At 48.2% G+C, this 14,328-nt stretch overlaps 1 protein-coding gene across 1 annotated transcript; it reads right to left on the reverse strand.

The window, feature by feature from the left end:
* Nucleotides 1–188: 188 nt before the first annotated feature.
* ggcx (gamma-glutamyl carboxylase) lies at nucleotides 189–14,312 on the reverse strand. Its single transcript, XM_063013627.1, has 15 exons — nucleotides 14,187–14,312; nucleotides 12,945–13,142; nucleotides 11,479–11,637; nucleotides 10,726–10,891; nucleotides 10,562–10,640; nucleotides 9,755–9,861; nucleotides 9,180–9,343; nucleotides 8,062–8,363; nucleotides 4,999–5,130; nucleotides 4,717–4,868; nucleotides 4,448–4,617; nucleotides 3,352–3,482; nucleotides 2,734–2,881; nucleotides 1,491–1,695; nucleotides 189–919 (listed from the first exon to the last, which is right to left on the reverse strand). Exons 1-15 carry the CDS (start codon nucleotides 14,224–14,226, stop codon nucleotides 760–762), a joined length of 2,313 nt encoding a protein of 770 aa, XP_062869697.1. The 5' UTR covers nucleotides 14,227–14,312; the 3' UTR covers nucleotides 189–759.
* Between the last annotated feature and the right edge of the window lie 16 nt (nucleotides 14,313–14,328).

Here is a 14,328-nt window from a genome sequence, read left to right on the forward strand (position 1 = left end):
AGCTTGTCCTGCTGTGGGTTGTGGTAAAAATCATGGATAAAATGCAGGACACCTCATGCTCAGGTGTCCAAATACTTTTGGTGATATAGTGTAGTCACTGTGACCATTCCATTAAGTTCCAGTGGACTGTTATGGTCGACTCCTATTTTTTAAGGGCAGTAAAAATAATACAAAAAATCCCCAGAACATCAATGCAAAGCTTCTTTATTTTTAATTATTTAAAAAAAATTACCATACAAACAAATCAGCCATTTCTTATTCACATCATTCCATCTTCTCATGTAAATTATTAAAAGGGATTTTCTTCCTTCAGCGGCCCAGTTCAACCTCAATAATGTAAAAAACTCGTGGAATAAAGATACAAAACAGCAGCACAGGAGATCAGGCTTTACAGGAACGACCTCAGAGTTTAAGGTTCGCATCGTGTGTAACAGTGTCAGAATTAAAGCTTTAAATCGGAATCCATGCGGTCAAACGTCTGGATGATTTATAATCTCAGGGGTGCTATCAGCCCACCGGGCGTCTACGCAGACGATCGGCCGTGTCAGGAGGCGGCCCGGTCTCAGATTTTCCAGCATTGCACCCAGGCGACATGTTAATTATCATTTATAACGTAAACAAAACCTATTTCTGACTCTTCATTAAATATTAAAAGACTGGAACTGAATTTAGTGTTGCTGTGAATACTGATCAAACGAATCGCATCCTAAAACAGTCACAAATCCGTCAGGAATGTTCCGAATGCTCCGGTCGGCGTGATCACAGCTCGGCGTGCCCCGCCTCGTCTTTGAGCTGTTCCATTTGCCGGGGGTCCGTCTCGGGCGCCCTCATGTTGGCGTATTCCACCTCCCTCCTGAGCTGCTCCAGCGGTGGCAGACCGAACGCCAGGTTCCTCATGGCGATGGCCGTCATCAAAAACCTGCACCGGACGAATCAGGTTAAAGATTAAAAATATATTAAAATAACCTTCTGGTTCTTTATTACAGGTGGAGCAGATGTCTCTGGACCAGGGGTACGAGTAAGTAAGAGTGGTAATCGGGTCTCATTAAGCAGGAAACCAAATCAGCTAAAGCGGCTGTGTCCCGAATTACACATAATTGATTTTTATTCATTTATTGTCTGTTTCACCACCACTCTATCCTGGTCAGGGTCGTGGTGCGTTCGGTGCATGCGAACGGCAGGAGGCACCCAGGACAGGAAGACCCACACAGTGCACGTGTACAACCACTGATCGCTGCTTTTTACCTGACAGGGGCGGGGTCTCGCAGAGTGCCGTGATTGGCTGGAATGTATACATTTTCAGCATTTAGCACACGATTTCATCTAAGCATTTAAGGGTTAAGGGCCTCACTCAAGGGCCCAACAGTGGCAACCCGAAAGTGTTGGGACTTAAACCAGCGACCTTTCGATTCCTAGTCCGGTATCTTAACCCCTAGGCTACAAATTCCCATATGCAGAAGGGTATTTAAGTAAAATAATGAGGGTCGTACCCTCGTCGGATCATGTAGTACTTCTTTGTGAGGAACCGATCGAACCTCTCGAGCACCGGCGCCTCTCGCCTCTTCTTTTTCTCCTCCATGCGCTTCTGACGCTTCAGGAAGAGTCGCAGCACCGGGTCGGTGGCGTTAACCTCCGAATTCTCCTCCTCTGCGCCGGTGAGAAGAGGCTGCAGCTCTGGAGGAAGAGGCTCGGTCTCTGGTTACACACAGTACAAAAACTTTCGGTCATTTGAGGTAATAATAGCGCACAAGTTTGCTAAAAATTAGCGGGATATTGTGCTGGCACACCAGCACTGGGATTCTGAACTCCTACTGGTCAGCTGGGCTTGGCGATCGGCAGTGCAGCAGACAAAATCGGCCACTAGTCTGCTGGGTGGGATAAGACAGGACTTCTTCATTAAATCTTACATTAGCGGCCAGACACCCTTCATGCTTCACAGTAACAAGTCGCATCATCCGTAGCGCTCGAAAGGCGCAGTTAAACACGCTAGCACACCAGCGCTGAGATCCCAACTCACAAGTTGGAATCTCAGCTCTGCTACCGGCAGGCTGGGCGCCTTTACGTGCAACGATTGGCTCGTCCAAGGGAACGTGTGTCTAAGAGGGTTCCTCATAACTGCTGCGGTTACGCCCTCTGCTGGCTGATCTACGGTGCTGCACACGCTGAGACGGGGGATAACGGAGATCGGTGCATGACCCTGTGCGCGATACGGATCTCTGTATGACCCCCCCCTCGGTGCAGGCTAACGCACATGTGTCAGAGGGGTCGTGTGTTAGTCACAGCCCTCCTTGTTTAGGTGTGGAGGTGAAATACGATTGGGGAACTGGAAGGAAAAATTGGGACACTAGGGGGAAAAACACGTCGTCCATAATGAAAAGTGACTGCAGGTTTCTAATCACGCATTCAGACACTTCGTTCTTTTATGTCATTTTTATCACTGGCTTTGTCCTGGTCAGGCTCTCAATGAGTCCGGAACACCCTGGACAGGGTGTCGATCCATCACAAAGCTTCAACCATCAGACACAGCCGATCATGTCTGTGTAGATGCTCCGGCCAGTCGATGTCACCACTCAGGTTCGAACCCCGATCTCAGCTGTGACGGGCTAGCATAACAGACCGCTGTGCCACCCCGGCGCCTCAGTATTAGCCAGGCATATGTAAATTGTCCTGTGATACCACCGTGATGGGTGTGATGTGTGTAAATGTTACCACGGTGATGACTGTGATGCTCACCTGTGCCGTTGCGGACTCTCTCCTGAAGCTCCAGCAGTTTGGTGAAGTTCCTCTGCAGCGCCGCCTCGGTGGTGTTCACGTACACGTACATGTAGCAGGAGGGCGTGTCCGTCACCGTGTATACTTTATGATACGCCCCGGCCGGAAGCTACAAACCCGAACACAACGTGATGCAGCAATTAAACAAGAGAACAGCCTGGGCAAAAGTATTGGGACACCCCTTCTGATGATTGAATCTGTGTGTTTCAGCCACATCAGTTACTAACAGGTGTAATAAATCAATTATATAAAGGGAACTATATGCTTTTAACTTGGCAGCAACAGTTTAGGGAAGGTCCTTACCTGTTTTAACATAACAATGCAAAGCTCGGTTTATAGAAACTGAACAGCTTTGGAATACAAATGGGCAGGTGTAGCCTAGTGGTTAAGGTACTGGACTAGTAATAGAAAGGTTGCTGGTTCAAGCCCCACCTCTGCCAGGTTGCTGCTGTTGGGCCCTTGAGTTCCCACAGACATACTCCAAAGTCTTCAAAGTGAGAAGCCCTCTCAGAGGAGCCCTGTCCGAATACTTTTGACCCTATAGAGTACCAGGCAGGTGTAGTTTGAACGTTGCTTTACCTGCATCTTCTCTCCTGGACCGAGTGTGTAGTTCTTCTCCTCGTCCACGACCTCCACCTTCACGCTGCCCTGCAGGACCTGGACGCTGGTGTTCCCCAGATCCTCGCTCACAAAGTTCTCCAGGTTCAAACCTGCACACACGAGGCATTTTCATTCATGACCTGCTGCTCGTCAGCATGAACCATACGGCCAAAAGTATCCGGACACTTTACAGTGACAGTGTTGGACACCCTGTTCCAAAACCACGGGCGTTAATGCGGTGGCACCACTACCTTCTTTTACTCTTTGGGAAAAGCCTTTGAACAAGATTTTGGAGTGTGCCTGTGGGAAATTCGTGCCTATTTAGTCAGGCACCTGTGTCGAACAAGAGTGCTAGTCAACGATCCAATTTATCCCACTTGTTTTTAGCTGCACTAAACTTGTCAAACGAAACCACGTCTTTATTGAGCTCACTTTGTGCAAAGTGGACAGGGAAATGGCCTTCCCCAAACTGTTGCCACATATTTAGAGCCTAATTAGGAGGGATGTCCCAATACTTTGTCCATATAGTGTATAACTCAGAAGGAAAAGTATCCAGACACCACAGATATAAAAAAATATTAAGGCAAGCTGTAGCCTAGTGGTTAAGGCACAGGACTAGTAATCCGAAGGTTGCTGGTTCAAGCCCCACCACTGCTAGGTTGCTGCTGTTGGGCCCTTGAGCAAGGCCCTTAACCTTCAGTTGCTCAGACTGTATACTGTAACTGTAATGCAAGTCGCTTTGGATAAAGGCATCTGCTAAATGCCGAAAATGTAAATGTATTAAATATATGAAGCTTTTTACATTTATAGCCAGACAGTGGCAAAGGTGATGGGACTTGAACCAGCAACCTTCTGATTACTAATCCAGTGCCTTACCAGTACTTTAAGTGACCGAGGAGAGTCATGACTCTCACACGCCCCCTCGGACACGTCTGCAGCACCGAGCGCTTCTTTTCAACTGCACAATGTGGGTTCATGTGGAGATCCGTATCGCGCACGGAGAGTCACGCCCCGATCTCCGTTATCCCCCGTTACTGTGCCAAGTTATTCCTAAACAATTCAGCACGGCGTGTACCTGGGAAGTCGGCTATGAAGACCAGCTCGGTCTGATTGTCCAGCGTCCCCTCGATCTCCTCGAACTTCTTCCTCCACGGCGACAGGTCGACCAGCAGAGGCATGAGCCAGGGGTTGGTCCGGAACGGAGACCAGTCGGCCTTCACCAGGTCCACGCGGGGGTCGAATATCCTACAGACGGGGGCAGAATTTGTCCGTTTTCAGACAGGAATCATAATATTCGTACCAGTATCAGTATTAGGAAATAAAACTTTAGCGCTGTAGCTTTACCGCTGCTGGAAGCGATCGTTTATAGACACCCAGATGTCGAAGTAGATCTGGGGCTCGCTGATGTTGTAGCGGGGCAGATTTCGGCTCAGGCAGGTGGCGTACTGCTTCAGCATGTCTCCGTGATCCTTCCACCTCCGGCTCTGAGTGAAAACCTGCGCTACGGCAGACGGAACGGCGGCTGTGAGGTCTGCTAGCGATCATAGTTATCACAGACGTAACAAAACACAGAGAATCCAACGATCCGGCGTAATACGAGAGGGATCGAGGGGTTGCAGGACTCACCCCAGGATTGAGGTAGCCGATTTCTCCGGTCACTCCGTCTTTATAGGTGATCTTCACGTGCTGATGGGATCGCGAGTGAACCATCATGTCCCACGAGTAACCGTACAGTCCGTTAGTCCAGTTGTTGTAGCCCTGCAGAGCAAAAACCGACACGAGGGATCTTCAAAAAGTTTCCTCACGCTTATATTGTGGTTATAAGCGGTGAGGGTGGAGGAGGAGGAATCGGGCGTGTCTGAGAGACGCTTATAGTCTGGATTTGGCTCCATCTGATCTCCACCTTTTTGGTTCCGTTCTGTTTGGTTCTGTTCTCTTTGGTTCTGTTCTGTTCTGTGGTAATCGGTCGTGTCTGAGAGACGCGTATAGTCTGGATTTGGCTCCATCTGATTTACACCTTTTTGGTTCCGTTCTGTTTGGTTCTGTTCTCTTTGGTTCTGTTCTGTATGGTTCTGTTCTCTTTGGTTCAGTTCTGTTTGGTTCTGTTCTCTTTGGTTCTGTTCTCTTTGGTTCTGTTCTGTTCGGTTCTGTTCTGTGGTAATCGGTCGTGTCTGAGAGACGCTTATAGTCCGGATTTAGCACCATCTGATGTACACCTTTTTGGTTCTGTTCTATTTGGTTCTGTTCTGTTTGGTTTGGTTCTGTTCTATTTGGTTCTGTTCTATTTGGTTCTGTTCTATTTGGTTTTGTTCTGTTCTGTCCTGTAGTAATTGCTCATGTCTGAGAGATGCTTATAGTCAGGATTTAGCACCATCTGATCTCCAACTTTTTGGCGCTTGAAGAAGCTTTAAGGGGAAAAATATTTTCATGTGATGATGATGTGAAAGCAGTGGCGCATCAGTGGCTACACGCTCAACCGAAAACAGCATTAAAAAGTTACAACACTGAAAAAAAGCATCGGAAGTGTGTGTAGAAGTAAGATAAGGTTCATGTTCATTTATATACAGTGTATCACAAAAGTGAGTACACCCCTCACATTTCTGCAAATATTTCATTATATCTTTTCATGGGACAACACTATAGACATGAAACTTGGATATAACTTAGAGTAGTCAGTGTACAGCTTGTATAGCAGTGAAGATTTACTGTCTTCTGAAAATAACTCAACACACAGCCATTAATGTCTAAATAGCTGCAACATAAGTGAGTACACCCCACAGTGAACATGTCCAAATTGTGCCCAAATGTGTCGTTGTCCCTCCCTGGTGTCATGTGTCAAGGTCCCAGGTGTAAATGGGGAGCAGGGCTGTTAAATTTGGTGTTTTGGGTACAATTCTCTCATACTGGCCACTGGATATTCAACATGGCACCTCATGGCAAAGAACTCTCTGAGGATGTGAGAAATAGAATTGTTGCTCTCCACAAAGATGGCCTGGGCTATAAGAAGATTGCTAACACCCTGAAACTGAGCTACAGCATGGTGGCCAAGGTCATACAGCGGTTTTCCAGGACAGGTTCCACTCGGAACAGGCTTCGCCAGGGTCGACCAAAGAAGTTGAGTCCACGTGTTCGGCGTCATATCCAGAGGTTGGCTTTAAAAAATAGACACATGAGTGCTGCCAGCATTGCTGCAGAGGTTGTAGACGTGGGAGGTCAGCCTGTCAGTGCTCAGACCATACGCCGCACACTGCATCAACTCGGTCTGCATGGTCGTCATCCCAGAAGGAAGCTGACGCACAAGAAAGCCCGCAAACAGTTTGCTGAAAACAAGCAGTCCAAGAACATGGATTACTGGAATGCCCTGTGGTCTGACGAGACCAAGATAAACTTGTTTGGCTCAGATGGTGTCCAGCATGTGTGGCGGCGCCCTGGTGAGAAGTACCAAGACAACTGTATCTTGCCTACAGTCAAGCAAGGTGGTGGTAGCATCATGGTCTTGGGCTGCATGAGTGTTGCTGGCACTGGGGAGCTGCAGTTCATTGAGGGAAACATGAATTCCAACATGTACTGTGACATTCTGAAACAGAGCATGATCCCCTCCCTTCGAAAACTGGGCCTCATGGCAGTTTTCCAACAGGATAACGACCCCAAACACAACCTCCAAGATGACAACTGCCTTGCTGAGGAAGCTGAAGGTAAAGGTGATGGACTAAACCCAATTGAGCACCTGTGGCGCATCCTCAAGTGGAAGGTGGAGGAGTTCAAGGTGTCTAACATCCACCAGCTCCGTGATGTCATCATGGAGGAGTGGAAGAGGATTCCAGTAGCAACCTGTGCAGCTCTGGTGAATTCCATGCCCAGGAGGGTTAAGGCAGTGCTGGATAATAATGGTGGTCACACAAAATATTGACACTTTGGGCACAATTTGGACATGTTCACTGTGGGGTGTACTCACTTATGTTGCAGCTATTTAGACATTAATGGCTGTGTGTTGAGTTATTTTCAGAAGACAGTAAATCTGCACTGCTATACAAGCTGTACACTGACCACTCTAAGTTATATCCAAGTTTCATGTCTATAGTGTTGTCCCATGAAAAGATATAATGAAATATTTGCAGAAATGTGAGGGGTGTACTCACTTTTGTGATACACTGTATATACACACCAACCAGGCATAACATTATGACCACTGACAGGTGAAGTGAATAACACTGATTATCTCTTCATCACGACACCTGTTAGTGGGGGGGATATATTACACAGAACGTGAACATTTTATCCTCAAAGTTGATGTTAGAAGCAGGAAAAATGGGCGAGGGCCAAATTGTGATGGCTAGACTGGGTCAGAGCATCTCCAAAACTGCAGCTCTTGTGGGGTGTTCCCGGTAACTCAGTTACCCGAGTCGTGTTTTTAATTGCTTTACTTCGACATCTTGGATGTTAAGACTAAGCGATTGCTAACTGAATTACCGTAGGATTTCTAGGACGCCTCATAGTTCACTACATAAATGAAAAATGTTCGAGTCTCAGCTCTGCTACCGGTCGGCTGGGCACCCCTAGTAGGCACGATAGGTTTGTGTGCTTTATAGAATTGATCCAGTCTTTTCCCACCCAGCAGACTAGTGCACAGCCAATTGTGCCTGTTGGGGGCACCCAGCTGACCAGTAGAACCTGAGTGTAGACCCTGACCTTGGTAATGAAGTGCGAGTACGGCAGGAAGAGCTGCTCTGCGATGTAGATGACGGTGAAGACGGCGGCCAGCTTGTGTCTGAAGCGCATGGTGGAGGGTTTAGATACGCCGCGCTTCTCCGGCTGCCGGTCCGAGCCGCCCGCTGGTCCGGGGTACACACAGGAGGGGCTGGGCTCAGGCGGGGGCGAGATCAGGGGCAGGACAGGCTGCAGGAACTCTGGGAAACGGCCGAAGAGTCGTCTGGGCCAGTCGGCGTAGCAGAACAGCGGGCTCGTGGACAGCATGGTGTAGGAAAACATTCCTGTACAGGGGTAAACATGTGCAGAAATACTGTGGTCAGGACGTGACCATCGTCTGGACGGTTAATCAAAAATACACGCATGGTCGTAAGTATGTGGACGCCTGACTATGACCTTGTTCACATTCTAAATCTATGGACGTTAATATGAAGTTGGTCCTTTTTGCTGACACATCAGCATTCACTGTTCTGGGAATGCTTTTCAGAAGGTTTTGGAGTGTGACTGTCGGGATTTGTGCCCATTCAGTCAAAATAAAAGCCCTGAAGTCAGGCACTGGTGTGGACGAGAAGGCCTGGATCGCAGCTGACATCCCAATTCATCCCAAAGATTTCCGAGTGAGGTGAGGACAACATAAGAAATGCATATAAAGCATTTTATTTTTATGGTCAGGGTCACAGTGGGTCCAGTTTTCCGAGAATCACTGGGAACAGTGCAGTAACACACACCGGACGTGTTTGTACGTAGACGTTCAACCGGTTGATAGCACAGCTGGGAATTCAAACCCTGGATCCCAGCGGTAGTGGGCTAGCCACCAGAGTGCCATGCAGGTGGGGTGTTCACATACTTTTGGCTAGATAGTGCATCTCCTAGGGTTTTAATTAATACCAGCATGAAAGAGTTGACTCTTTCTACCCTTTCTGATTGGCTCTGTTTGCCAAACTGAATGACTGTTTGGCGTCCTAAGGACCTGCACGAGGGTCGACAGGGGCGCCTGATAATCTGCGGAATTAGAAACTAATAATTTGGGGGAAATAAGGGGTAAAACGCCCAAAATATCATGGCGTGACGGATCTGTCCCGCTGCGCTGATGCTCGTACCGATACTGAAGAGCTGCGAGTTCATGCAGTGAAAGTAACTGATGAAGAAGATGGCGACCGGACGCGTGGCGTCGAAAAACAGCAGGTAACCGGCGGTGAGGTCCAGGATGAGACCCCCGCCGTGTACCACCATCAGACTGACCAGCTCCACCGGCAGGATCACCCTGATACGGGACGGAGAAACAGAGAGACGGTAAGTTTCACACACACACACACATTTGTCCATTTATTTATGGTTAATACGGGGCACTAACAGCCTTCACTCTTCTGTGAAGCCGTTCCAAAAGTATTTGGACTGTATGTGGCAATTTGTGCCTGGGTTCAAATCTCAGCGGTGCTGACGCAGGGTGTACCATGACTTTCCAGACACGGTGTGTCCGAATACTTCTGGCCATACAGTGTAAGAGCTGTTGGACTGTGTGTCCGTCAGTACAGAGTCCATTTCAGGTTGCCTAAATGTCAACAGGAGGTCTGGAATTTACCCTCTAATGTCCAATTCAGTCAGCAAACAAACACGCCGTCCGATCATTAATGATCTGCAGGCGTTCGGGACTCCAGGGGTTTCCGACACTTACTTGAAAGGATCGAACAGCCAATGATGAGCCAGATATTTCATGGAATAGCCCTCCACCCAATCAGCATCCAGCTTCTTCACTCCAGCGATGAAGTACACGATGAAGATCTGTGGAACAGACATCAAAAAGGTCGAGGTTGAGATGCTACTGGCCCCTCTGGATCCCCCCTTCTCTTATCTTACAGCCTAGTCATATCCAGCTCCCTTTTGTGAATCCTCTTCTGCTTGCACAACCCCCGATCAGATCACTCCCCCTCCAACACGCGTCCAATCTGCAACCGCTTCTTATCACCCACCAGTGTTGAGTTCCCACACAGAGACGTATCGCGTACGGAGAGCCACGCCAAGCTCCACTTACACAGGAGCCAGGACCAGATTCATACTACAGCAAGTGCAAGTAGAGACCCTGTCTGACCCCCCACTCAAGATCCAAACATTACTAGAACCTTAGACCACTGTGTTAAGCGCTTGTTGTCCAGGGTGTTCCTGCCGTGCGCCCAGTGTTTCCTGGTGGGACCCACCGTGACCCTGACCGGGAACAAGCAATTGATAAAGTGGTTAATGATCGTGGTAAACATTCAGCTAGTGGGGGGAGGAAGTCGCATAGAGCTTAGCGTGGCAAACCGAACGCTGGCGGGTGATAAAAAGCGGTTGCAGATTGGACGTGTGTTGATTTTCCCATCCCATTTTACTTTTCTCAATCAAAACCAACAGGTAACACCCCCCCCCCCCCCACCCCCCCCCCCCCCCACCCCCTTTAGGCTCACTGATGCCCCCTGTTGCAGAACCCGTGCTGTAGAACACGAACCTGAGTCCGGAGCAGGGTGTAGTTCCACAGCGGTACGTGTTTGTTCCTCTTCTTAGGGTCACGCAGTCCGTCCAGGGACCTGCAGGTGAGCACAGAACCACCGATCAGATTCTCCTACGTTTACACGTTCGGCACCGAGACCCTGATCGCCCGCGGCGTCTCACCAGTATCTGTTGGCGTCCATGAGCGTGAGCTGGAAGCCGATCAGGCCGTACAGGTACGAGTGGTTGTTCCAGGTCGTTTTGTCCAGGAAGAAAACGTACCAGTAGGTGGCGATGAACGTCAGACAGGAGAGACGGTGGAAACAGCCGAGCATGATGCCAACAGCACCTGGGTAAAAAAAACCACACACATATATAATAGTTCCCTATTTCTCCCAATCTAGTCATATCCAATTCCCAAGTTTGCTGCTGTCCAAGGGATCCTGACCAAGAAGGGCCGTACCTACCACACGCCCCCTTCGATAGTTGTAGCTCAGCAGTTAAAGAATGGACAAGTTGGACCCTTGAGCACACCCCTTAACCCTGTGGCTGAATGGCGTAGTTTGACCGCTTCTTTTCACCTGCACGGTGGACACAGCGATCAGTCAGGCACTGCTGTCCATTATTCACCGTCTCTGTGCAGTGCCTCGACCAGCCAGCAGAGGCCGCTATTGCAGCATCAACGATGAATCCGGCTCGACACTTACGTCTGTGTAAGCGCCCGGCTGGCCGACAGCAGAGCCTTTGTAGAGCTTATGTCTTTATAGAACTTGCTTTGTATAGTATAACTTGCTTTGAAAGGACCTTCCCTAAACTGTTGCTGCTGTTGTTGAGTTGGAAGCATGTCATTTCATTTATATAACACCTTATATTCCCTTATATAATAATTTGATAATTAGAAGGGGCGTCCCGATACTTTTGTATGACCGGACTGACCGAGGAACATGAGCAGGTAGACGAGGTACATCCAGTCCATGGGCAGCGGCTCCAGGAAATTGAAGAGGGGGAAGCGGCACACCGGCGCCCCGTCCAGGTATTTATGGTCCAGGTGACTGAGTCCTCGCTCCTGTGTGATGTCTAACGCCATGAGCAGACCTGCAGCCAAGAGAACAGTGTGAGGGGTGAGAAGAGCTTCTGAGAACAGCCAGAATTCATTTTATAACTTCATCAGAACGTCATCAGAACTTCATCAGAACGTCATCAGAAATCTAGAAGGTTCTAAGCTGTTCATTAAACCAGATGAGATGCTTAATAACCGGCAGCACCTTTACCAACCATTAGTGCAACCAAACACTTTTATTTACTTAATTATTAATTTTACATTTGTTTTCATGTTTTATCAGAAAAAGTTTTGTAGTTTTTCTTACATTATTTTAAACTTTTACACAGTTTTACACTTTCCACGGCGGCAGCGTGTAGCTCATGAGGAAGTCACGTTTCGTGAGCCGGCTTGGTAGATTTATAAGATTGGTGGGTATATAAGGGTATGTCACACGTATCCCTCGTCGCTATCATGGGTAAAAAAAGATGATTATTGATTTTCGGGCCGAGGGTGGCAGTATTTCTGAAACTGCCCAGTTTGTAAACTGCTGGTGTGCTGCTGTGGTGAAAGTGTATCGTGAATCGTGTATCGTGAGTGGACAAATAGCACCATTGCAATTAAGCGACATGGAAACTACGGAGCACCACATGCCATTGATGTGAGGGATAAACGTCGGCTACAAAGGTGCGCCAGGGTGGACCGACACGCTACAGTGGAGCAGCTCATCGCCTAAATAAACCAGGGTGCCACCAGACGTGTGTCTGAAAGAAGAGTTCAGCAAACCCTACTGCATACGGGGCTCTGAAGCAGATGGTCACTGCACCTCGAATGAGCACCGACAAAAAAAAGGCTTAGATTTTGGACCTCTGATGATTGGCAGGGTTTCCTTCTCCAATAAGTCTCATTTTCTGCTTCATTCAGGACAGACGTTGGCGTGTCAGGCGAGAAACATCAGAGAGCAACCTGCAACCACTGCTGGAAGAACACAAGCTGGTTGTAGCAGCGTTATGATCTGGGGAATGTTTTGTGGCATTCTCCGGGCCCGTGCATCCATGTGGAGGGCACTTTCAACCGATTTGGGTATTAATCCATCCTTGTAGATCACGTACACCCAAACATGCTGATTCTCTTCCCTGGGATGGATGGGATCTTTCAGCAGGACGATGCGACATGTCACACGGCTAAAAATGTCCGACTGACTGGTTGAAGGAGCATGACCAAGACTTCCAAGTCCAAGCATTTTCCACACTGTCCTAACTTTTTCTGATTTGGGGTCATAAATCAAACAAATTAGGTCGGCTGTTTAATTTTACACACGAGGCTAACTGACCAGATCATCAGTATAAAATGTGACACTCACCAAAGAGGCAGCGGAAGATGCCAAGCGACGCTGGGTCAGTCGGCCGGTTCAGAAGACACACGAACCGGTGCCAGGAAGTCAGATCCTCCTTCTCGAAACCAAACAGACATGCCATTCTGCTCCTGGGCTGAGTGAGTGTCCTCGCTTTTCCCTTCTCATCACCACTTTTTCCTTTGGGACGATCAGATGATGAAGTTCCTGCGATTGTACAAAAAGCCAACAAACAATAGACATCATCTCAAAGCAACTTTACAGCATCCAGAACCTAAAAACCAAAAACGCAGAGGGCAACAGCGGCGAGGTAAAAGAAACCTTGAGAGGAACCAGAGTCAGCAGGAACCTCCGTCCTGCTTGGGTGGCCTGGAGGATCAAAGAATGAAGTGGATTTAAACAAACCCACATACACAAAGTAATTACAACAAAATGTTATAACCAGAAACCGGAGCATCAGGAGGAAACCCACACATGAAGAAATCACCAAGAAGGAATTACAAATGCACGCCACGAATGCACTGACATTATAGAACGTTATCTACCACAAGGCGATCATCTACACTGCTGCATGTGCACTGTTAATCCAGGAGTTTGAACATACAAATGTCTTACCAGCATTCATAACAAATATTTGGGTAAAACTGTCGCCTCACAGCAAGAAGGTTCTGGGTTCGATCCCCAGGTGGAGCGGTCCGGGTCCTGCCTGTGTGGAGTTTGCATGTTCTCCCTGTGTCTGCGTGGGTTTCCTCCGGGGGCTCCGGTTTCCACCCACAGTCCAAAGACGTGCAAGTGAGGTGAATTGGAGATACAAAATTGTCCATGACTGACTGTGGTGGTGGCTAAGTGGGTAGCACTGTCGCCTCACAGTAAAAAGGTCCTGGGTTCGATCCCCAGGTGGGGCGGTCCGGGTCCTGTCTGTGTGCAGTTTGCATGTTCTCCCCGTGTCTGCGTGGGTTTCCTCCCACAGTCCAAAGAAGTGCACGTGAGATAAAGTGGAGATGAATTGTCCATGACTGTGTTTGACATTAAAAACTTGATGCTGGTATATATAACTATATTTTTTATAAAATTAAGATAAAAATACATAAATAAAAATAAAAAGCTTATACTAAATGACATATAGAACATATATGGACACAAGTTCCTGTAAACACCCATTAAAATCAGCACTCACTCCAAAACAAGCCTGGAACCAAACCAGTGCGCACATCAGTGTTTATTAAGAACCGCGGTGCTGATGCTGCTTACCTGCGGCTAAATCCGTTGCCATGGTTTCCATCTCATTCATCCACGCTGCACGTATTAAATCACCGCAGATGATCGGACGCACATGGAGGCGCAGCGGACCCGCAAACAGCTGGATTACGTGTCACACCCGGGCACCACCAGC

This window comes from Trichomycterus rosablanca, chromosome 18, assembly GCF_030014385.1.
Source record: "Trichomycterus rosablanca isolate fTriRos1 chromosome 18, fTriRos1.hap1, whole genome shotgun sequence".
Lineage (NCBI taxonomy): Eukaryota > Metazoa > Chordata > Actinopteri > Siluriformes > Trichomycteridae > Trichomycterus > Trichomycterus rosablanca.